Source organism: Petromyzon marinus, chromosome 64, assembly GCF_048934315.1.
Source record: "Petromyzon marinus isolate PM22_M1 ecotype Great Lakes invasive population chromosome 64, UKy_Petmar_22M1.pri1.0, whole genome shotgun sequence".
Taxonomy (NCBI): domain Eukaryota; kingdom Metazoa; phylum Chordata; class Hyperoartia; order Petromyzontiformes; family Petromyzontidae; genus Petromyzon; species Petromyzon marinus.
Window position 1 is genome coordinate 4947944 of NC_133730.1, and position 24718 is coordinate 4972661.

The following is a 24718-nucleotide window of genomic DNA, read 5'->3' on the forward strand; positions in this document are numbered from 1 at the left end:
GTAATAAAGTCATCGTCTGTATTATCTTGGTCTCAGTGCATTGCATTCCACCTCTGCTCGCGTTAATGTACAAAAAGACAAAGATCCCCCGTGTATTGTTGATCATGAGATTGTCTTCTCCGATACCGAGGTTCTCTGTAAACCTACAGGTTATCGCCAGAGATTTGTCCACGAAGCCATTCAGATATACAGACAGACATAACTTCAACCGAGAGGATGGTTTCAAATTAAGCAACCATTGGAAAGACGTTTTAAATCATACCAAACGTCAACTAATTTCTGACAGCAATTTCAAGTAATGGTATACCAAGCATATTCCTTCCGAACTTTCTATTAAACCCTTTTTTTCTACTCACCCCTGACAGCACATTCTTGCCGATCTTTAATTGTTTTTCCGTTTCTATTGCACACACACAGTGACCCATCCTCTGCACCATCTACACAAAAACATGCTAATCCCCCAGCTAATGTTCTGACTGTAACACCCTGTTGCCTCAACACTTTAACACAGCTATTTCTGATATGTAAACTCCTTTGTCAAGGTGCCCTGCTCCTCCCACCGAGCTTTAAAGACGCTGCGAATCTTAGCAGCGGTCATTGAAGCTCTGTCGTCCCGACAGTTCTGTTCCTTCACCTGAAGAAGGCCACTTGTGTTGTGGCCGAAACGTCGTGATTTTTGTTGTTTTATTTCTTACCTACGTGACTTTACCGAATAGAACCAAAGAGTATCCCCCGTGTAGCCTGTAACAGACTGCAGGGGCAAGTGCTGTTAGCGAGCACCTATGAAGGCCAGAACGGCACACGAGGGGGTGGGTGGCCAGCACCACACCCGGCCGCCTTTGTCTCCCCAGTGGCGATGTTTACACACCGCACCAGGTACTCATTTGAGGCTGAGTCGACCTAGGGGAGGCCCAGGACCGGTTCAGATAATCGTCACTGATTTTGGGCCATGAGCGGGAATCGAACTCGAGTCGCCAGGTTCGTAGTGCAGCGTAGCGCTAACCGCTACACGTGTGTGTACACGTGTGTGTACACGTGTAGCGCTACACGTGTACACACACGTGTAGCGCTACACGTGTACACACACGCGGTGGTGTAGCAGTTGGTGTAGCAGTTAGCGCAGCGCTGCACTACCAGCCCCGGTGACCTGAGTTCGATTACCGCTCACGGCCCAAAATCAGTGACGATTATCTGAACCGGTCCTGGGCCTTCCCTAGGTCGACTCAGCCTCAAATTAGTTCCTGGTGCGGTGCATAAACATCGCCGCGAGGGAGACAAAGGCGGTCGGGCGTGGTGTTGGCCACCCAACACCCCTCGAGCGCCGTTCCGGTCTTCATAGGTGCTTGCTGACGGCACTTGCCCCTACAGTCTGTTAAGCGGCCGTCCATAAATGACGTCACGCGATTTTGGACGATTTTGTACCCCCCCCCCCCCTTCGTCACAAAAAGTCAGACCCCCCTCAAATATGAAGTCACAAAGCTCTGCTCCCCCCCCAAATAAAACATGCTTCAAATCGCTTTAAACTATTGTCATTGTAGTGACGATGTATGACGATGGGGGGGGGGAGGGGGTTTGAGAAATGTGACGTCACATCAAAATGGGCTACTTTAAATAAATATAGACAACACTTTCTACTTAATTAAAGACTTTTTAATAAATGTTTTCTCCTGCAACATCAGAGTGCAGCGCCACATTAAATACGCACTGCAATGACAATAGTTTAAAGCGATTTGAAGCATGTTTTATTTTTTTGGGGGGCAGAGCTTTATGATGTCATGTTTGAGGGGGGTCTGACTTTTGTGACGATGTGTGACGATGGGGGGGAGGATCAAAAATCGTCCAAAATCGCGTGACGTCATTTATGGACGGTCCCATATGCGCCCCAAGAGGGCCGGACATGACGATTTACGGCAACTTTGTAAGTCCACTTGATTCACCCAGATATCTACAGATTCACACCGATACCCATAGACTCGCACAGAGACGCATAGACCCGCACAGAGACCCATAGACTCGCACAGAGACCCACAGACTCACGCATAGACCCATAGACTCACACAGAGACCCATAGGCTCGCACAGAGACCCATACACTCACACAGAGACCCATAGACTCACACAGAGAGACCCATAGACTCACACGGAGACCCATATACTCGCACAGAGACCCATAGACTCACACAGAGACCATAGACTCACAGAGGGGCCCATCGACTCATACAGAGACCCATAGACTGGCACAGAGACCTATAGGCTCACACAGAGAACCACAGACTCATACAGAGACCCATAGGCTCGCACAGAGACCGATAGACTCGCATAGAGACCCACAGACTCACACATAGACCCATAGACTCACACAGAGACCCATAGGCTCACACAGAGAGACCCATAGACTCACACGGAGACCCATATACTCGCACAGAGACCCATAGACTCACACACAGAGACCTATAGGCTCACACAGAGACCCATAGACGCATACAGAGAGACCCATAGACTCACACGGAGACCCATAGACTCGCACTGAGACCCATAGACACACACAGAGACCCATAGACTCACAGAGAGGCCCATCGACTCACACAGAGACCCATAGACTCACACAGAGACCCATAGACTCACAAAGAGTCCCATCGACTCATACAGAGACCCATAGACTCACACAGAGACCCATAGACTCACACAGAGACCCATAGACTCACAGAGAGTCCCATCGACTCATACAGAGACCCATAGGCTCACACAGAGAGACCCATAGACTCACACGGAGACCCATATACTCGCACAGAGACCCATAGACTCACACACAGAGACCTATAGGCTCACACAGAGACCCATAGACGCATACAGAGAGACCCATAGACTCACACGGAGACCCATAGACTCGCACTGAGACCCATAGACACACACAGAGACCCATAGACTCGCACTGAGACCCATAGACTCACACACAGAGACCCATAGACTCACACGGAGACCCATATACTCGCACAGAGACCCATAGACTCACACAGAGACCATAGACTCACAGAGAGGCCCATCGACTCATACAGAGACCCATAGACTGGCACAGAGACCTATAGGCTCACACAGAGAACCACAGACTCATACAGAGACCCATAGGCTCGCACAGAGACCGATAGACTCGCATAGAGACCCACAGACTCACACATAGACCCATAGACTCACACAGAGACCCATAGGCTCACACAGAGAGACCCATAGACTCACACGGAGACCCATATACTCGCACAGAGACCCATAGACTCACACACAGAGACCTATAGGCTCACACAGAGACCCATAGACGCATACAGAGAGACCCATAGACTCACACGGAGACCCATAGACTCGCACTGAGACCCATAGACACACACAGAGACCCATAGACTCACAGAGAGGCCCATCGACTCACACAGAGACCCATAGACTCACACAGAGACCCATAGACTCACAGAGAGTCCCATCGACTCATACAGAGACCCATAGACTCACACAGAGACCCATAGACTCACACAGAGACCCATAGACTCACAGAGAGTCCCATCGACTCATACAGAGACCCATAGGCTCACACAGAGAGACCCATAGACTCACACGGAGACCCATATACTCGCACAGAGACCCATAGACTCACACACAGAGACCTATAGGCTCACACAGAGACCCATAGACGCATACAGAGAGACCCATAGACTCACACGGAGACCCATAGACTCGCACTGAGACCCATAGACACACACAGAGACCCATAGACTCGCACTGAGACCCATAGACTCACACACAGAGACCCATAGACTCACATAGAGACCCATAGACTCATAAAGAGCACCATAGGCTCGCACAGAGACCCATAGACTCGCACAGAGACCCATAGACTCACACAGAGACCCATAGACTCATACAGAGAGACCCATAGACTCACACAGAGGCCCAGAATGACACGGTGGAGCGTGGAGTGCCTGTGGGAACGCCGCAGCGAACCCGTCTCACCCGCCAGGGCGATGTGTCTCTCCCTGTGTCCCTCTCGTGACGCCGCTCTCTCTCTCTGTTTTCCCCGCAGACGAACTCGCCGCCCGTGATCGTGAGCACTGACACCTTGGACTCGTCGCCATACGTGAGTAAACGCCTCCCCCGGGGCCGTCGCCACCTGCGTGGAGGGAAATCCGCAGCCGTTTCGAACGCAGCGGCAGCCGCCCTCGGTTCAACGCCTGATAGTGGCATTGTCCTAGTGCTGCCTTCGCCTTTTGGTGTCGTCCTCTGGTCTGACACCGCTTGAGACGAGGCTCTAAAGTAAGTTGTCTCTGGGTGTGGACCAATCACTTTCAAAGACGATGCATCATCATAGACGACCAGAGCACGTGTTTTTTTTTTATTTGCATGTTCATCACAAGTGCGTGTGTGGCTAATGCAGACGCGATTCCTTACAAAAGGTTGCAGTTTGGTGCTTTAACATCTGAACACAACTGTTTTATTGCCAGAAAGGGTAAACACCAATTCCTATATTTTGATAGTGGCAAGGGGAGGTCCCCCACGATGTAGCTGCTCAAACCCGAGCTCTCAATGTCCTGACAGTGGCATTGTCCTAGTGCTGCCTTCGCCTTTTGGCGTCGTCCTCTGGTCTGACACCGACTTGAGACGAGGCTCCAAAGAAAGCTGTCTCTGGGTGTGGACCAATCAGCTTCAAAGACGATGCATCGTCACACGTTCATCGCAAGTACGTGCGGTTGACGCGGACGCGATTCCTCGCTAAAGGTTTCAGTTTGGTACTTTGACATCTCAACACGACTGGTTTTTTTTTATTGCCGGAAAGGGTGAAAACCGGTCATGTTTAGCCGTAAAAAACTACACCGTGGCTCGCTCCAACAAAGGAGACAACAGAGGGGCGGGGGGCGGCGGGGTAATGACGCGCGTCTTCGGCCTTTTCCGCGCACGTTAAAGATCCGCCGGCGGTGGCGTCGCGCGCGCGAGGGTGATGCCCCCTGGGCCGCTGGCTCGACGGTTCAAACATTTGGCGAGTCGGTTTTTTTTTGTGTTGCAACGGTTTCACTTAACGCCTCTGTTTGTTCGTGGCCAAATCTTGTAATGAAAAGTTAGTCCACTTCCCGTTGTGCAATCAATCACTAATTTTGCACGCGTGCTCAGATCCGGTGACGATGCATGCCTGTACCAAGATCGGCATCAATTAATCAGTTAATTGCCTCCTTTCAAGCAATGAAAAAAAAATCATGGGCGGCATATTAATAATTCTATTATTTTTGTGTACGTGAAAAACGCCGCGGTTCCTAAACTGTGGAATCGGCTCGCACAAAAAGCAGGCGCCACGTGTCTCGAGTCATCAAGCTGTCCATACTCAACGCTGTCCTCATGACAGCACGGTCCCTTCACCTGATGAAGGCCACTTGTGGTGTGGCCGAAACGTCGTGATTTTTGTTATTTCATTTTTTACCTGCGTGACTTTACCGAATAGAACCAAAGAGTATGTCCATACTCTTTGTATGGAGTATGTCCATACTCTTTGGTTCTTTCAGTAAAGTCACGTAGGTAAGAAATAAAACAAAACAAATCACTATTTTATTTTATTTCTACCTACGTGACTTTACCAAGAGAAACCAAAGAGTATGGATTCCTGCAGTCACGAAAGCTTCAAATCAAGATAGGTGTATTTGTTCATACTGGAGGAATCCGATGTAGCTGTAAAAAGCTCTCTTTTTGTTCAGAGATCTCCAGCAAGGGGTGGACAATATCGTTGGAACAACAATCATTACAAAAACACGATAGTCGTGCAAACCACAAGAAAGTTAAACAGATCACCCGAAACACATGCGAATACAGCTAAACCATCCCCATCCAACCAGGCAAAGCCCACTGAGGTTACTCTTTGGTTCTATTCGGTAAAGTCACGTAGGTAAAAAAATAAAACAACAAAAATCACGACGTTTCTGCCACAACACAAGCGGCCTTCATCAGGTGAAGGGACCCGACTGTCTCGAGGACAGCGCTGGAGTGAAACACAGCCACGCTCAGACCGCGACCTTTAAGCTGTGTGAGAGTAATTAAGGTGCCTTGACAAAGGAATTAGCATAAAAAATTACATTTAATAGGCGGACTTAGCATGATGAAAGATAGGGAGGGGGTCGACCTGTGCAGGCTGGCGAGGGGGCACGGCAGCGTCCACATGCTGGTGGTGTGAAAAGGGGATTTTAAGCTGCGAAAGTTTGGGGTACCACTACTTGAAAAATATACTGTACCATTGAAAAATTAGTTTAATGTTTGGTTCGATTTAGAACATCTTTCCAATGGTTGCTTAATTTGAAACCATCTTCTCGGTTGAAATTGTGTCTGTGGCCGAAACGTCGTGATTTTTGTTTTATTTTTTTACCTACGTGACTTTACCGAATAGAACCAAAGAGTATGGATCTTTGCAGTCACGAAAGCTTCAAATCTAGAACCCACTGTGGTTATTCAAATATTTATACGAAGGAGACATCACAGCGATACGCGGTTATCCGGGCTTGACCACCTGAATGTGACACTGTTAGTCGTCGCTCTGCATCTCCATCGTCAGCCGTACAAAGGAAGACGGAGGCTGCACCCTACATCTGAGAGTTGCCAGGGCTCTCGTGAGTAAGAGTCGCGAGACTCGGTAAAGCTTTCGAACAAGCGGAGTCGTTTTCCGGCCAGCTAGCTGCTACAGCGGCAGAGTGAGCGGTTCTCAGTCGCAAAGGTTACGAGTTCACATCCCGCTTGGGAAGGGTAGGATCAGCCCATCATCATCATCTCTCCCGGGGTCGATAAATGAGGACAACTCCACGTGGAAAGCCTCGGCACACCCCGGGAAGGAGTGACCACCGACGCACTTGCGGCGATTTCGTCTTCATTTTCCACTCGCGCTGCAGAAAGGAACAAAAAACTCTTCCCCCCCCCTAACTCCGACCCCTACCCCCTACCCCCTGCCCCCCGACCCACCGCTTCAATCGACCTGAAAACATCCATCTCGGAGCGATCACTTCCAATGGCCGCGGATAAATTATCGCTGCCCTCCCTCCACTCACTCCCTCCACTCCCTCCACTCCCTCCCTCCATACAGAGAATGAACAAGGGAGAGGGGGGGGGGCACGGATTTTTTTAAAATAAAAATCCGCCGCGCCGTACTGAATGGGTGCAGCCCAGCAGGTTTCAGGCTTCCGTGACAGGTTTCAGGTTTCGTTTCTTCGGCGCTTTGCTGAAAGAGGGGGGTGGCGTGGGGCCCTGTCCACCGCTAAGTCTCCACGAGGATCCACGCCTCGTTTTTTTTGGGATGAAACGTGGGGCGCGCGACCACGACCACCATGACCACCACGTGGTGGTGGTGGTGGTGGTACGTCGCTCGATCTTCCCTGTCTCTCTCTTGCCCATCGGTTTTCTCCCACTTGCTCTCTCCCACGATCGCTCTCTCTCCCGCGATCGCTCTCTCTCGCTCTCTCTCTCTCGGTCAGTCGTGGAGTTTGTCCGCTGTGTTTGCGCATTCACTTTTCGCCGCAAACGGGGGGGGGGGGGGGGAGGAGGTGATGGTGGGCGTGGATTTGCCAACGAAGCTGTGGCGAGCCGGAGGAACGAGGGAGCTCACAATCAGACATCAGAATATTTGTCCGCACCGGAAGAATCCGATGTCACAACAACAAACTGTACAAAAACACGAATTGAGTGCCAAGTACAATCAAGAGTAAACAAATCACCCGAAACGCGTACGAATACGACGAAAACATCCGCCGTCCTAACAGGCAAAGCCCGCTGAGGTTTTAACTTCGCCAACGAAGTGGCTTATGGCACGGACACTTCGAGCGGCCAAATACTCTCAACGCATTGCAGCAACGTCGCCCGGAACGTCGCCCGAAACGTCGCGGAAACCCAGCAGCACCCCTCCTGGACATTTTTACTTTCTCCGAGACTCGGCGAGGCTTCCTCGGAAGCGAGGGTGGCCTCCGGCCACGCGAATGCTCAATTTCCACCAAAAACAAGCGTGCTCATAACAACAACAAACAACAACAAAGAACGACGCTCACGAACTAACGATCTGCGATGTTTACTTTTTGTATGTTTTTATGCAGCTGAACGGGACGGACGTGGACTACGAATATGAGGAGATCACGCTGGAGAGAGTAAGTTTGGACGTTGGTCGTTCCGCCGACCTTTGCACCCGAGACGAACGTCCACGCACACGGCCCCAGGGCCGCCAGGAACGCTTTGGAGTGTCCGTGCGTGCGTGTGTTTGCGTGCGTATGCGTACGCGCGCAAACGCACGCATATGTGTGGGAGCGGGAGTGCGGGGGTTAGCGCTACGCTGAGCTACGAACCCCGTCCACAAGAGTTCAACTGCCGCTCACGGTCAACACCGGTGACAATTATCTGAACCGGTCCTGGGCCTCCCCGAGGCCCACTCAGCCTCAAATGAGTACCCAGGGTGCGGTGCGAAAAAAACTCTCGCCACTGGGGGAGACAAAGGCGGCCGGGCGTGTTGCTGGCCACCCACCCCCTCGAGTGCCGTTCCGGCCTTCATAGTGTGCTCGCTAACAGCACCTGCCACAACAGCCTGTTACAGGCTACACGGGGGACCTTTGTCTTTATGCACAGGCTGGCCACAATGTGTCTTTGCGTGAGGAAACAGATAACGTTCGTCTGTTCCGACAGCTCCGTGTGGTTGCCCCTCCATTCTCATTTGCGGTGCCCCATGCATTTCCCGGGGAGATTCTTCAGAGCGGGCGATGGCGACGAACTGCAGGAGCAGTGCCGCACGGCTGTTTGGAGTCTCTCGGTGTTTGTTGATCTTTACGTGTGAGGGATTCTGCTTGATGCCCCCGAAGGGAGGAATTGTAACCACGCTGTCTACCAGGGACCATTTGCTTCCAGTAAGGTGATTTAAAAAAAAATAGCAAAGAAAAGGCTTTACCCTTTCTGGAGAGTGGTGAGCGTCAGTTTGAATTTAGACGGGAGAGTGGTGAGCGTCAGGGTGAATTTAGACGGGAGAGTGGTGAGCGTCAGGGTGAATTTAGACGGGAGAGTGGTGAGGGTCAGGGTGAATTTAGACGGGAGAGTGGTGAGCGTCAGGGTGAATTTAGACGGGAGAGTGGTGAGCGTCAGCCTGAATTTAGATGGTAGAGTGGTGTCAGGGTGAATTTAGACGGGACAGTGGTGAGGGTCAGGGTGAATTTAGATGGTAGAGTGGTGTCAGGGTGAATTTAGACGGGAGAGTGGTGAGCGTCAGGGTGAATTTAGATGGGAGAGTGGTGAGCGTCAGGGTGAATTTAGACGGGAGAGTGGTGAGCGTTAGGGTGAATTTAGACGGGAGAGTGGTGAGCGTCAGGGTTAATTTAGACGGGAGAGTGGTGAGGGTCAGGGTGAATTTAGATGGTAGAGTGGTGTCAGGGTGAATTTAGACGGGAGAGTGGTGAGCGTCAGGGTGAATTTAGATGGGAGAGTGGTGAGCGTCAGGGTGAATTTAGACGGGAGAGTGGTGAGCGTCAGGGTGAATTTAGATGGGAGAGTGGTGAGCGTCAGGGTGAATTTAGACGGGAGAGTGGTGACCGTTAGGGTGAATTTAGACGGGAGAGTGGTGAGCGTCAGGGTGAATTTAGATGGGAGAGTGGTGAGCGTCAGGGTGAATTTAGACGGGAGAGTGGTGAGCGTCAGGGTGAATTTAGACGGGAGAGTGGTGAGCGTCAGGGTGAATTTAGACGGGAGAGTGGTGAGCGTCAGGGTGAATTTAGATGGGAGAGTGGTGAGCGTCAGGGTGAATTTAGACGGGAGGTGTCACATGGCCGCATTTGTAGGAAACGGGCTGCCCTCTTAAGTCCCTCTCGTATCGGACTGCGACGCCTTTTTGCTGATGCCCCCACACCCCCTCCACCCACCCCCCCCCCCCCCCCCGGTTGTGAATTGTCATCTGCAGGGGAACTCTGGGCTTGGATTCAGCATAGCGGGGGGCACGGACAACCCACACATCGGGGACGACCCCAGCATCTACATCACCAAGATCATCCCAGGGGGTGCCGCGGCACAAGACGGGCGACTCAGGTGAGGCCCACGCTTACCACAATGATTCTTCATTTTGTTGTTGTTGTTTAGCACGGTCGGCTACGTACGGTGCGAAAGAAGTTCAACATAGTGCACACGATAGAGGTTTATTTTTTGGGGGGTTCGTGGGACTATCGTTTTTCATCGAAAAAGAACGGATAGTACACTGCAAGCATGATGAGTGCAATGTTAATAGCTTCAAAAAAGTAAATAGAGTCTCTCCACTCGTTCGCCATCGTTGTCAACACGTGGCCTGGAATCTTCTCCCGGTGGTCTACAGAGCCCGGAGGCAGCGGCACACTTCTTGCGGTGTCGTTGCAAATTCTCAGAAGTGTTCACATTTTGTTTTTTAAAGCACCCCGTATATTACACACGTCGTGCGAACCCGCCACCACCACCATCACCCGACACAACCGATTGGCAAAGCGCTTGCCACGTAAAAAAAAAAAGTGCCAATTAGTCAACTTAGTTCAGGACTCACCGGTCGTGTGTTGGAGAGTAAAAACACGCGACATTTACAATTCGAGGACCGTGGCATCTCGCAGGTAATTACGACCAGCGTCATCAGGTGACAGCCAGAATTATGGAGAAATCCTCCTCTTTTTTTCGGTCTTTTTTATAATATATAGTAGTGTTTTATTGTCATTCAAGACCCAGAAAACAACGTAGGAGGGCGGGAGAGGGATGGTGGGCGGACGTGCTTATCAACATCCTATCGCAAGTGTGACTGTGTGGGGAGCGGTAGTGTAGTGGTTAGCGTGCTGCCCTACGAACCTGGTGACCCGGGTTCGATTCCTGCTCACGGCCGCCACAATTGGCGATTATCTGAACCGGTTCTGGGCCTCCTCTAGGTCGACTCAGCCTCAAATGAGTACCCGATGCGGTGTGTTGTCAATATCACCACTAGAGAGACAAAGGCGGCCGGGCGTGGTGCTAGCCACCCACCCCCTCGTGTGCCGTTCTGGCCTTCATAGGTGCTCGCTAAGAGCACTTGCCCCAACAGTTTCTTAAGGCATTACTGGGGATCTTTGTCTTTGTAGGTGTGTCGGGATGTATGTGGTGGGCACATTGGTTAACGCGCTGCGCTATGAGTATGAACCCGGCGTCCCGAGTTCGATTCCCGCTCACGGCCAACACCGGTAACTCAGCCTCAATAATTAGTATTTGGTGCGGTGTGTAGTAAACATCGCCACTGGGGAGACAAAGGCGATCGGGCGTGGCGCTGGCTACCCACGCCCTCGTGTACCGTGCCGGCCTTCATAGGTGCTACTTACTAACAGCACTTGCCCCAACAGTTTGTTGGGGCTATATGGGGGGGGGGTCTTTGCCTTTCTGTTGGCACATTAGGGGGCACACGTGGTGCATCAGCCAGTCATCTCAGTCAACCCCATGGCACCACCTGGGGCTGTCCCGTGACCTCCTGCCAGCGAACCCTCGACACTTCACGTGGTCACAAAGTGCCAGGTCGCTTCTGAAAAGAGAGCTTTATATCTTACCTAGTAAAATAAAATAAACATAGTAAATGTATAAAATTAATGTACAGCGTTGCACAAGAATGACGCTACATGAAATGAAAGTATTATTATTATCAAATCTAGGACGGATGCCCTTTCTTTCCGAGTGCAAAATTCTTGTGAGAGAACCAACGCCGAAGAGTTTGTATGTGGAGAGCGGTCCACCTCTACTGCACAAACCGTGGCAGCGGCAGATGAGACCTGATGATGCACAAATGGAGATCCAACGCAGATCCCTGGGTGCGATCGTCCACGAAGCTGCTCACGGTCCACCTCTAAACCGTGTCCACTGGACACAAACCGTGGCGGTAGATGCGGATGATACCTGTGGCTACTGTGGTCGTCCTGAACAGGGACCGTAACGCTACCCGACCTAAAAATACGAAGGAGACATCGTAGCGACGGCGATACAGTACTCCGCTTGCCCCTGACGACGCGGTTACCTGTCTGGGCTTTGACCACCCGAGTGTGAAATTGTGGTCCGTCGCTCTGCGTCGACATCATCAGCAGCCGTACTACAGCAGTGACGAAGAAGTGCACAGTCGCCGGTCTCTTCGCTAGAGGGCAGTCGACGCGTTGTCCGTTTTCAAATCTCGGGTGTTGGCATTGGGGCTCGGGCCAGGCCACAGAGCCGGAGTCCTCCGATTCTTGTTTTTTTTTTTAGAGAATTAAATAGAGTCACGTTGAAGGGAAACAATAAGATAATAAAAATATAAAACACAAGCAATCATCATCAGGTGTGAAAATTGTGTTGCAGTCGAAACGTCGTGAGAATTTTATTGTTTTATATTTTTATTATTTTATTGTTTTCCCTTCTACGTGGTGACTTTACCGAAAGAACCAAGAATATGAATCCCTGCAGTCACGAAAGCTTTAAATCAAAATTAAATAGACGTTCCCAGACATCTGGCCCACCAACACCCCATGTAATATTATTTCGCTCCACTGTCGTGCCCTCTCCTGTGCCCCACCCCCCCCCCCCCCCCCCCATTGTGTGTCCACGCTTCGTCTTCATAGGCCCTTCGTCTAGATATTTGTCCGTCCTGCCCGCGGACAGCAGCATCTACGTGACAAACCATCAAAAAATGCCGGGTTAATGGTAATCTGGGCGAGTTAATCGCCGGATTAATCGTATTTTGGGCGGGTCAATTGCCCTGTCGAGTCTCGTTGCCAATCAATCCACGGATCTTGTTAATGGTTGTAGCACAGCGGAATATATTGGCGCTATCATCGATTGCCGATTAATCGACACGTCGATTTAAAACTCGCAAGTGACCATGAACCCAGCGATTTTTAATCGGCCAATTACGATGATATTTACACGATCCGACACCTTTGTTTTTAACGTAACAATAAAAACGGACTGCGACGGAATCGCCGATCTCGCTGACATTCAGCCAATCAAATGATCATCACTCGATCCACGGATTTATTGGCAATAGTGTCGACACGAAGATCAAAAATGATGATTAACCCCTTTATTTTTCCAAAAAATTGACTCAAATATATTTTTTATTCCACATCCTCCCTCGCATCATACAACGTCCCGGATATTCTGGAGCGGCATTACTCACCGGGAGGGGGGTTGAGGTTCACCAGGTCATTGCCATTCTGGGCTCAGTTATTGAAGACTGGCCGAAGGTTTAGGAATGGACAGCCCAATGTGAGTGCGGTATTCTTCATCACTGCCTCTGAGCTCACAGCTTGGATGCTCCAGTGCTGAGATTGGGCAATTAATCCCGATTAAAGAAATATTTTTTTACGTTTGTTTCTCATGGATAGACTGAGCGGGGATCGATGCGATTCGTCGCGATTGATAATCCACAGTGACCATATATTGGGAGGGGTGGGCGAAATCTCTGATCCGTGATTTAGTTGGGTGTACGATCTTATCGTAAATTGCCACCAGCGCCGCTGCTGGCACAAAATCTGCCACTCAAAGCGCCCCATCGTCGCGTTAATACTCAACGTAAAATCAGAAAAATTCTCAACAAGTCATAACGACAAAGATATTTACACAATCCGACAACGTTGACATGTGATAATAATAATAATAATGATGGTCATTTTGTATTCACGCAGGAAATCCCCGCAAAATAACATTTCCCCCCTCCCTGTTGATGATCGGCATGTCCGTGTACTGCACGCACAAGGACCCTTTGTTTACTGCACTGCTGGATGAGGGCCCTCCGTGTGCCTTGTGGGGAGGGCTTGGGGGGGTCACTTGACCGTACTTCACCGCGCTGGACAGTACGCGGCGCAGAGAGGGGTGGGGTGGGGGGGGGGGGGGGGAGTCTCCGGGTCCGCAGGGTCTGATATCACTCCTTGCCACGCCGCGGTTGGGAAATCAAACTTGGGTCGCCGGGTTCACCACCACCACCACCACCACCCCCCCAGTCAATTATTCAATTTCACTGATCAAAATAACTCGGGCATTGGCAGCAGTGGCAAGGAAAATTTTAACAGGCACTCCTCCGACTCGCGGTTACGGATCCAAGCACTCTTGATTTATCGAGTGATTAGAACGGTAGGTAAAAGGGACATTGATATTAATGAAAATGAGCCGCCTATTTGGTCCTTAATGGCAGGGTTGATTTGACCATGAAGCGGGCGGTGATTGAACTTGGCACTTCCTAAGAGCCAGAATACCAATCACCGTCCGCTTCATGGTCAAATCAACCCTGCCATTAAGGACCAAATAGGAGGCTGCATTAGGACGGAGGGGGGGGGGGGGGGATCATTTTAGGCTGAGTAGACCTAGGGGAGGCCCATGATCAGTTCAGATAATTGTCACCGGTGTTAGCCGTGAACGGAAATCGAACTCGGGCCGCCGGGTTTGTAGCGCAGCGCGCTGACCGCTACACCAAAGACAAAGATCCCCCATATAGCCTGAACAGCCTGTTGGGGCAAGTGCTGTTAGAGAGCAACTACACCACACACAACCACGTGCACACCCGCTCGCGATGGGATGTTGATAACCAGGTCCGCCCCCCCCCACCCCCCCCCCCCCCTCATTGCCGTGCCCCCGTGGGCCCCCAGGGTGAACGACTGCATCCTGCGGGTGAACGAGGTGGACGTGGTGGACGTGACGCACAGCCGCGCCGTGGAGGCCCTCAAGGAGGCCGGCTCCATCGTGCAGCTGTACGTGCGGCGACGTCGCTCCATGCGCGAGACCCTGGAGGAGATCAAGCTCATCAAGGGGCCCAAAGGTGGGCGGAGTGCGGCTGGAGGAAGGGAGCTCGTGGTCATCAACATCCCATCGTGGACTTTAGTGGGATTTTTATTTCCCCTAAACCGTTGACAAGAAAGTCCTCCAGAGAGCCCCTCGAGGGAGATTATATTGGGCTGCTTGGAGGAGAGGCGGGAGGGCGCCGCCGTGGCGAGATGTTAACTCCCTCGCCTGGTACGCAGGAGGTCGTGTGGGTTCGATCCAGACCCTGACACTGCCTGTTGCATGCGTGGAGTTTGCGCGTCTCTCTCTCTCTCCCCCGTGGTCGCGTGAATTTTTGTCTCCGGGTCCTGCGGTTTTTCCCCCCGCCCCATTTCGAATCAACGTCGCGCGTTTGGAGTATCCGGCTGAAGTAAATGTCCACACGACGACGACGACGATGATGATGAGACGCCCACCTCGTTGACCTTCTCAAAGAGAGCTACGCAGCAGCTGAGTGGTGGGGTTGCCTTGCAGCTGGTAAAGTAAAATAAATAAATAATCATTAAAAAAAACCTTCTAACGTGGGCGTCGGAGACGGATGGTTAAGATGCAGAGGTCATTGCGGCCGAGGTCGTTCAGCGGAACGGCCGCGCCTCATCGCACGACGCTCCACATCGGGGATATTGGGGCCAGGCGGTCCTGAAAAATGTAACTTTTTTTTTTTAAACAAGGGCCCCGTTGTCGTTGTACGCGTGCATGTGTGTACGCACGTTGGACTTCTTTTGCACGGTACGTAGCCAGCCGTGCTCATCGCGTGTGCTGGTGGAAGGTCAACACGAACTGCTTTGTTTGTACTCTTTGGTTCTATTCGGTAAAGTCACGTAGGTAAAAAAATAAAACAACAAAAATCACGACGTTTCGGCCACAACACAAGCGGCCTTCATCAGGAGAAGGGATCAGGCTGTCTCGAGGACAGCGCTGGAGTGGAACACAGCCACCACTCAGACCGCTGTCCTCGAGACAGCCTGATCCCTTCACCTGATAAAGGCCACTTGTGTTGTGGCCGAAACGTCATTTTTGTTGTTTTATTTTTTAACCTACGTGACTTTACCGAATAGAACCAAAGAGTATGGATCCTTGCAGTCACGAAAGCTTCAAATCTAGAATTGCTTTTTTTGTGTCCTTCTTTCCACCCGCACCTCCGATTTGCACGGTCGGCTACGTACGGTGCGAAAGAAGTTCACCGTACGTACAGCACGGTGCAAAGAGGAATTGGGCTAGTGCTAGTGGCTGGCTGCATTAGTTGGTTATGGTAATGATCATTGGCACGGCTAATTCATTGAATCCATAGAGCTCATGCGAGTTGACCCCTAACCAAGATCATGGGCATGCGTGTCGGTGCGCGTGTAGCGGTTCACGCTACGCTGCGCTATGAACCCGGCGACACGGGTTCGATTCCCGCTCACGGCCAACACCAGTGACGATTATCTGAACCGGTTCCGGGCCTCCCCTAGGTCGACTCAGCCTCAAAGGAGTACCTGGTGCGGTGTGCAAACATCGCCACTGCGGAGACAAAGGCGGTCGGGCGTGGTGCTGGCCACCCACCCCCTCGTGTACCGTTCCGGCCTTCATAGGTGCTCGCTAACAGCACTTGCCCCTGCAGTCTGTTAAGGCTACACGGGGGATCTTTGTTTGATTGCCTTTGTCTATTTTGTGTGCATGGGGAGTGGTGGCTCAGCGATTAGCGCGCTGCGCTACGAATCCGGCGACCCGAGTTCCATTCCCGCTCAACGGCCACCACCAAGTGACGATTGTCTGTGAACCGGTCCTGGGCTTCGCCGAGGTCATCTCGGCCTCAAAAACGAGTACCCGGAGCGATGTGTAGTAAACATCGCCACTGGGGAGACCAAGGTAGCCCGGCACGGTGCTGGCCACCCACCCCTTCGTGTACCATAGGTGCTGCTACTCGCTAGCAGCGCTTGCCCCAACGGTCTGTCGAGGCTGGACGGGGGGAGGGGATCCGCGTGTGTGCGCGTGCGTATGCGGGCACGTGCGCGCTTTGCCCCGTATCAATGCGCGCGTGCGCCGTTTGCTCTTCCTTTGGCCTCCAGGGCTGGGGTTCAGCATCGCGGGCGGCGTCGGGAACCAGCACGTTCCCGGCGACAACAGCATCTACGTGACGAAGATCATCGACGGTGGAGCGGCGCTGAAGGACGGGCGGCTCCAAGTGGGCGACAGGCTCCTGGCCGTGAGCGACCGCACCCCAACGCGCCCCCCCCCCCACCGCCTGCCCCTGCCCCTGCCCGCCCACCCCCCCCCCCCATCTATGGTGGGCGAGGCCCTACAGTAAAAAAAGAATTAACACGTAAATATTAAAACACTATTTTTTTTTACTTGCATAGTAAACTGATTGTACTTTTTCATTTGCTATACAGCCAGATCATTTTCCGAATTTGCAAAAAAAATGTCTCGCATTTATTTTTTTTCGCCATGCCCCCTGGGATAGAGCGTTGCCCCCTCGCGCAAAACGTGGATTTTCTCCGTGCCGCCACATGCAAACACTCATTAGGTGGCCGATAACGCCTCGAAATATACAGAGGAACGCAGAGCTGGTGGCGGCATTTTCCGTCGGGTTCCCGTTCTCTCTCTCTCTCTCTCTGCTGCGAGAGAGCGCGCGCGAGAGAGAGAGAGAGACACCGGTACACGCGAGCGGACACCGCGGAACCGCCGCCGAGGCATTCCCTGCAAGCGACACGCTCGCTGCACTGCCGCTCGCCGAGAGAGCGACGCTCGCTGCGTCCGAGCGTCGCTCCGAAGCTTTTTTATCGCCGCGCGAATGTGTCGGCCGGCAAACGACGGTAACTCTACCTCGCCGCCGGCGCGAGTTTTTGAACGTCGACGTTCAATCGAGGCGGTGAGTGGAGGTGGTGGGGGGGGGGGGGGTGGGGTGGGAGGAGGAAGCGTCGGCGGTCGCCGATCGACGCGTCCGCGTGTTCCCCCACCCGCCGACGGCCACCGACGCGCGCAGGTGAACAGCATGAGCCTGTCGGAGGTGACGCACGAGGACGCCGTGGGGACGCTGAAGAACACCTCAGATGTCGTCTACCTCAAGGTGGCCAAGCCCGTGGGCGTCTACACGAGCGACTCCTACGGGAGCCCCCCCGACGTCGCCAGCAGCTGTGAGTGCGGTCTGCCGGCGCGCGTGCGGTCGCGCGTACGCTCAGCCGCGCGTAACGCGCAATCACAACACACGCGGTCGCGTGCACACGCACAACCCGCACGCGCGCATACGCATGCCTGGACGCGCGCGGTCGCACGCACGCCAAGTGCCGCGCCGCAACCCCGGGACCTCACCGGCACTTGCACCGGCGCTCACCAGTACGACCGCCCCCGACCGCTCACTTTGCAAACTTCTGCGGATCGCTGCATGTGACCTCAGGGCCACACTCGGGCGCATTTGTGAGCTCAGTCATTGTGTACGTGGTGGTGTAAGCGGTGAGCACTTCGCCACGGACCCGGCGACCCGAGTTCGACTCAGGCTCACGGCCACCGACATCAGTGAGGATTATCTGAACCGGTCCTGCGCCTCCGCTAGGTCGATAGGGCATCAAATGAGTACAATGGTGCACGTGTGCAAACATCGCCACTGGGGAGACGAAGGCGGCCGGGCGTGGCGCTGGACACCCACACCCCCTCGTGTGGCGTGCCGGCCTTCATACCTGCTGCTCGCTAACAGCACTTGCCCCGACAGTCCGCTAAGGCTACACGGGGGATCTTTATCTTTGTGTGGGCGTGCGTGTGACGGTGAGTCAGCCGTTGGCTGACTCACCGTCACACACTCGTCCCACGCGTTCACCCGCTCGTCCCACCCCCCCCCCCCTTCCCAAGCCCGCTCACCCACATCGGCGCGTTCACCCGCACATATCACGGTCGCGATGGGCGTCGAGGTTAAGCCGGTGTAGGTGGCGCAGGGCGGTCGTGCATGTTGGTGGAAAGTAGCTCGGAGCAATAACGACGATGACGTCCCTCATTAGCTCAAGAAAGCCTCGATGAGGAGCCTCTTAGGGACTCGTTTTTTCGGGAGAGAGTTTTTGAAGTCGGTTCGTTACGGCCACTTTCATCGATGAACTTTTTTTGACTTTTGTAACCGGAGGAATCCGGAACCCTCAAAGAGGATGAAAATTCATCACTCATACAGGGAGGAGTAAGGGGGGGTGGGGGGGGTAACACTCAAAGCACCACATAGGTGGATTGAAGAATCCATCTATGCGGTGCTGCAGTGCAATCTCATCGCATCCTCACCAAACGCTGCAACACCTCGTATTTCCAGGCAAGTCACCTGGCAACCCGGGCACTAGCCAGGCTCACTCACAGCCCAGCTTCGCTTCTGACGTTTGACGAGATCGGTCGCGTTCGGCGAGTCGCGGCCCAAGGCTTTGCTTTGCTCTGTAAAAACAAAAATTCCAACATTTTTTGTTCTCCAAATTTTTAAAAATATTTTTTTGTGCGGATCCGCAACAGCGGGGGAAGCTGAAGGCACCGGCTGACGGACGCGGTCAAAGGGCCCAGATTTCCAAACCTCATGAAATGGTCCGATAAGGTGCTTGCCCGCTTGTTTTTTCGACGGAGACATCGGCCCACCTATATATCGAAATCGGCTCAAGGCTTCCCGCCAATCACGTGGCTCTGAAAGCCTCCCCCTCTGCCCGCCACCCCCTGTGTAAGCTTGCGCTAAGCGAGCGTGCGCTTCCTTGTGATGGAGACATCGGCCCATCCTTATGTCGAAATCAGCTCAAAGGCCCCCACCGTAAATCACGTTACTTTACCCCCCCCCCCACCCACCCTCTTACCGCCATCCCAGCCCCCCCCCACACTCTGAATGCCTTCCCTCTCCCCGCTCACCCCCTTGCATCTGCCTGCGCTAAGCGAGCGTGCACTTCGCTGTGATGGAGACATTGGCCCGTCCGTATGTATCGACGTCGGCTCAAAGCCTCTCGTAAATCGCGTGGCTCCCCCCTTCCCCACTAACCACACTCTGAATGCCTCCTCTCTCCCTGCTAGTACCCCCCCCCATCCCACCCCCCGTGTAAGGCACATTTGGAAACACGCGCTTAGACTATTTTAGGTTATTTTTCTGCAGTAAATGTTCGACTGATAAGCCACTTTGTTGAGCGATCTATTGTGTCCAGGCCGCCTAATGACGACTGCTTGTGTCGCGATCGAAACGTCGTGATTTGTTTTATTTGATTTGATTTTCTACCCACGTGACTTTACCGAAAGAACCAAAGAGTATGGATTCCTGCGGTCACGAAAGCTTCAAATCAAAATAAGTTAATACCGCAGTGGGCTTTGTCTGGTAGGATGGGGATGGTTTTGTTGTTTTTGTTTGCTTTTGGGCGATTTGTTTATACTCTTTGGTTCTATTCGGTAAAGTCACGTAGGTAAAAATAAAATAACAAAAAATCACGACGTTTTGTTTATCTTGTACTCCGCACTCCTATCGTGTTCTTGCACTGCTTGCTGTTCTAACGTTCTTACCCCATGTCCCGACTGGACATCGGTGGAAAACAAAGAGCTTTACAGCTCATCGGATTCCTCCTGCAGTATGAATAACCGTTTCCGATTCTGAAGCCTGCGCTAATAAGCGAGCGAGTGGGCGAGCGTGCTCGCTCGGGAAGCTGTTGGCGACATTAGCCCCCCGAGAATGCCGCCGCCGCCGCCGCCGCGAGTATTCCCGGAATTCTGCGCAAACCCGCCCACGAGGTGCCTCCGATTGGTCCTGCATCACGAGCGCGTTTGAGGCCGTGCGGAGCGGTCAAAGTGGCGCTTTCACGTTGCGTCTGAGCGGAGTCATGTGATTTGGCTTTTGAACGAGCGGGGGGTGGGGGGGGGGGGGCATTAGAATGCAAACGAGTTTAAACTATTTGTTTACCGGGAAATGTTTTATTTATTTTTTGACCACGAAAGGCCTCACTGAGCTATGTAGTTCTGTTTTTCAGAAGCAACCTGGCTACCACAAACGATAGCTTGGCGAAGTGGCTCATCATCACGTGGACATTGATAGCAAGCCAGATACTCGAAACACGGGGCGCCACGGTGGCTAGGAGATGTTAACTACCTCGCCTGGTACGCAGGAGATCGTGGGTTCGATCCTGACCCTGACGCCTGCTGCTGTATATTTCCCCCCGGCTTCTCCGGTTTTTCCCTCCACATTTAGAGACGTGCGTGCAGAGTATTTGGCCGCTGTACATTTCCACGTGATAAGCCACTTCGCTGAGCTATCATTCGTGGCCAGGTCACTTCTGAAAAAGAGCTATGTAGCTCAAGTGGGCCTTGCCTAGTGGTTTAGTTTAGCATGTTGCATCTAAACGTGGAGGGATAAAACCGGAGGACCTGGATAAAAATCCACGCAACCACGGGGAGCGAGAAAGAGACACGCAAACTCCAAATATACAGCCGGCAGCGTCAGGGCCGAAATCGAACCTACGACCTCCTGCATACCAGGCGAGGTAGTTATAACATCTTGCACCGATATGGGGAGGGAGAAAACAAACCCAGCGCCAAGTTGCAAGTAACGGCTTTGGGTAAAACGAGCCGGCTCAAAGCTTAACACTCGACTGCACAAGTCGAACACGTCGCGGATTTCCTAGGTTTAGGATTGCATTACATACATTGTGCCAGATACATTTTACCGTGGCCCTGGCCCCAACATAATTCACAGGCCAGTGGAGAGAGAGAGCAGAATAATTAATGTAAAGGGGGTGGTGGTCCAGATGTCTTGTGACCCCACCCAGAATTGCCCCCGACCCATCACCCACCCCTCTGCATATTAATTTATGTTTGAAATAATCCTAACTTTAATCGTGTGTTTTTAAAATTAAGTTTTAAAGAAGTGAACGGGGGACGAGGGGGGGGGTCACAAGACATCTGGACCACCACGTACAGGTGGAGATTGAGGCCTGAAAGCAGGGGCCTAATTCTGGCGGTGACTCTGCTGTCGAAGCAGCTGAATGACACTCTGGCCTTGATTGGAATATTAAATATATATCCTCTTTGGATAGGTTTTTTAATTTTATTTTCTACCTACGTGACTTTACCGAAAGAACCAAAGAGTATGGATTTCTGCAGTCACGAAAGCTTCAAATCAAGATTAAATATCTATCTATCACAGGCGACGTTCTTGGCGTCGGCTCTTCTGCACTGCACACAAACAGAGAGGCCGGAGAGAGAGAGAGAGGAAAGTAAGGGTTGGACACTGCCCTTGTCTTCACCACGGGGCCTGATGAAAATTTTATTTTGTAATGTTTTATGATGACCAGTTTTAGGTTTTATTTAATGATTAAATTGGCATCTTAATCGTTAGAAATAAACAGGAAAAAAATGGACGAACAAACACACACCATTCAATTATCAGTGAAGTAAAATCAATCATCAACTGTACTGTAAATTTTGTTTTAATGTCGTATACAGGGACTCCTCTAGCTATGAACATTCGACTTACGAACTTTCAGAGATACAAACAACCCGTTTGTATGTCCAGTTGTCGGTTTGGACCGAGAGTCGTAAGTTCAACTGCCGATAGGTGGCGGTGATCACATCTACATCTGCAGAACATGAAGAACCAGTGGCATCTACATCTGCAGAACATGAAGAATCAGTGGCATCGACATCTACAGAACGTGAAGAACCAGTGGCATCTACATCTGCAGAACATGAAGAACCAGTGGCATCTACATCTGCAGAACATGAAGAACCAGTGGCATCGACATCTACAGAACGTGAAGAACCAGTGGCATCTACATCTGCAGAACATGAATAACCAGTGGCATCTACATCTGCAAGAACATGAAGAACCAGCGGCATCTACATCTGCAGAACATGAAGAACCAGTGGCATCTACATCTGCAGAATATGAAGAACCAGTGGCATCTACATATGCAGAACGTGAAGAACCAGTGGCATCTACATCTGCAGAACATGAAGAACCAGTGGCATCTACATCTGCAGAACATGAAGAACCAGTGGCATCTACATCTGCAGAACATGAAGAACCAGTGGCAGCTACATCTGTAGAACGTGAAGAACCAGTGGCATCTACATATGCAGAACGTGAAGAACCAGTGGCATCTACATCTGCAGATCGTGAAGAACCAGTGGCATCTACATCTGCAAGAATGTGAAGAACCAGTGGCATCTACATCTACAGAACGTGAAGAACCAGTGGCATCTACATCTGTAGAATGTGAAGAACCAGTGGCATCTCCATCTGCAAGAACGTGAAGAACCAGTGGCATCTACATCTACAGAACGTGAAGAACCAGTGGCATGCACATCTGCAGAACATAAAGAACCAGTGGCATCTACATCTGCAAGAACGTGAAGAACCAGTGGCATCTACATCCGTAGAACGTGAAGAACCAGTGGCATCTACATCTGCAAGAACGTGAAGAACCAGTGGCATCTACATCTGCAGAACGTGAAGAACCAGTGGCATCTACATCTGTATAACGTGAAGAACCAGTGGCATCTACATCTGCAGAACGTGAAGAACCAGTGGCATCTACATCTGTAGAACGTGAAGAACCAGTGGCATCTACATCTACAGAACGTGAAGAACCAGTGGCATCTACATATGCAGAACGTTAAGAACCAGTGGCATCTACATCTGCAGAACGTGAAGAACCAGTGGCATATACATCTGCAGAACGTGAAGAACCAGTGGCATCTACATCTACAGAACGTGAAGAACCAGTGGCATCTACATCTGCAGAACGTGAAGAACTAGTGGCATCTACATCTGCAAGAACGTGAAGAACCAGTGGCATCTACATCTGCAAGAACGTGAAGAACTAGTGGCATCTACATCTGCAGAACGTGAAGAACCAGTGGCATCTACATCTGCAGAACATGAAGAACCAGTGGCATCTACATCTGCAGGCTCTTGCCAAGAACATCCGCTAAAACCGGCAGCAGTTTGGTGAAGAATCCTGATACTGCTGATGGGACCCATAAGGGTCAAAACTGGCCCAGAGTTTTATTCGCCTCAACAGTTTTTTTGGGGGGTTAGATCGCGTAAATATATTAATGTGTCTATACTCTTTGGTTCTATTCGGTAAAGTCACGTAGGTAAAACATAAAACAACAAAAATCACGACGTTTCGGCCACAACACAAGCGGCCTTCATCAGGTGAAGGGATCAGGCTGTCTCGAGGACAGCGCTGGAGTGAAACACAGCCACGCTCAGACCGCGACCTTTAAGCTGTGTGCGAGGAAACAAGGTGCCTTGACAAAGGAATTAGCATAAAAAATTAGCGTTTGATTGGCCGACTGAGCATAGAGGTGGTGTACATGCGGGTGCACATGCCGGTTGGCGCGGGGGGGGGGGGGGAGTTAACCTATTGGTGGTGTGAAAAGGGAATTTTTAAGAGCTGCGAAAGTTTGGGGTACCACTACTTGAAAAATATACTGTACCATTGAAAATTAGTTTAATGTTTGGTTCGATTTAGAACATCTTTCCAATGGTTGCTTAATTTGAAACCATCTTCTCGGTTGAAATTGTGTCTGTGTTTGTAGATCTGAATTGCCTCGTGAACAAATCTCTGATAAAAACCCGTGGGTTTGCAAAGAACCTTGGTATCGGAGAAAATTATATGGTGATCACCCACAGCGTTGTAACAGTGATCAGCTACGGCAGAAGAATTCGTTTTGCCGTGTTTCAAATCTGATTTGTGCTCGCGAATTCGATCAGAAACATGTCGCTTTGTCTCCCCGATATAGCAATCACCGCAGGTACAACTCAATTTGTAAACCCCGGGGTACTGTAAGTCAGGAATGACATCCTTCATGGATGGGATCAGATCACGAATTTTGTGTACTGTATTGAACCGGACCTGGATCTTGTGTTTGTTTAGAATTTTGGAAATCTTTTTAGTAACGCCTGCTATATATGGTAGTGTGATGGTTTTGACCGGAGTATCAAGTGGTTGTTTCTGTATGGA

At 51.5% G+C, this 24718-nt stretch overlaps 1 protein-coding gene across 9 annotated transcripts in view; it reads left to right on the plus strand.

Moving 5' to 3' along the window:
• Positions 1 to 24718, plus strand: part of LOC116956329 (disks large homolog 2-like) — a 539014-nt gene that overhangs the window by 298507 nt on the left and 215789 nt on the right. For all 9 annotated transcript variants that reach the window (XM_076054104.1, XM_032977873.2, XM_076054103.1 and 6 more), the window contains 6 exons: positions 4066 to 4119; positions 8093 to 8143; positions 9931 to 10055; positions 14609 to 14778; positions 16832 to 16968; positions 17749 to 17899. In XM_076054104.1, coding sequence (XP_075910219.1) covers positions 4066 to 4119; positions 8093 to 8143; positions 9931 to 10055; positions 14609 to 14778; positions 16832 to 16968; positions 17749 to 17899 — 688 coding nt within the window. The remainder of the gene's footprint in view (positions 1 to 4065; positions 4120 to 8092; positions 8144 to 9930; positions 10056 to 14608; positions 14779 to 16831; positions 16969 to 17748; positions 17900 to 24718) is intronic.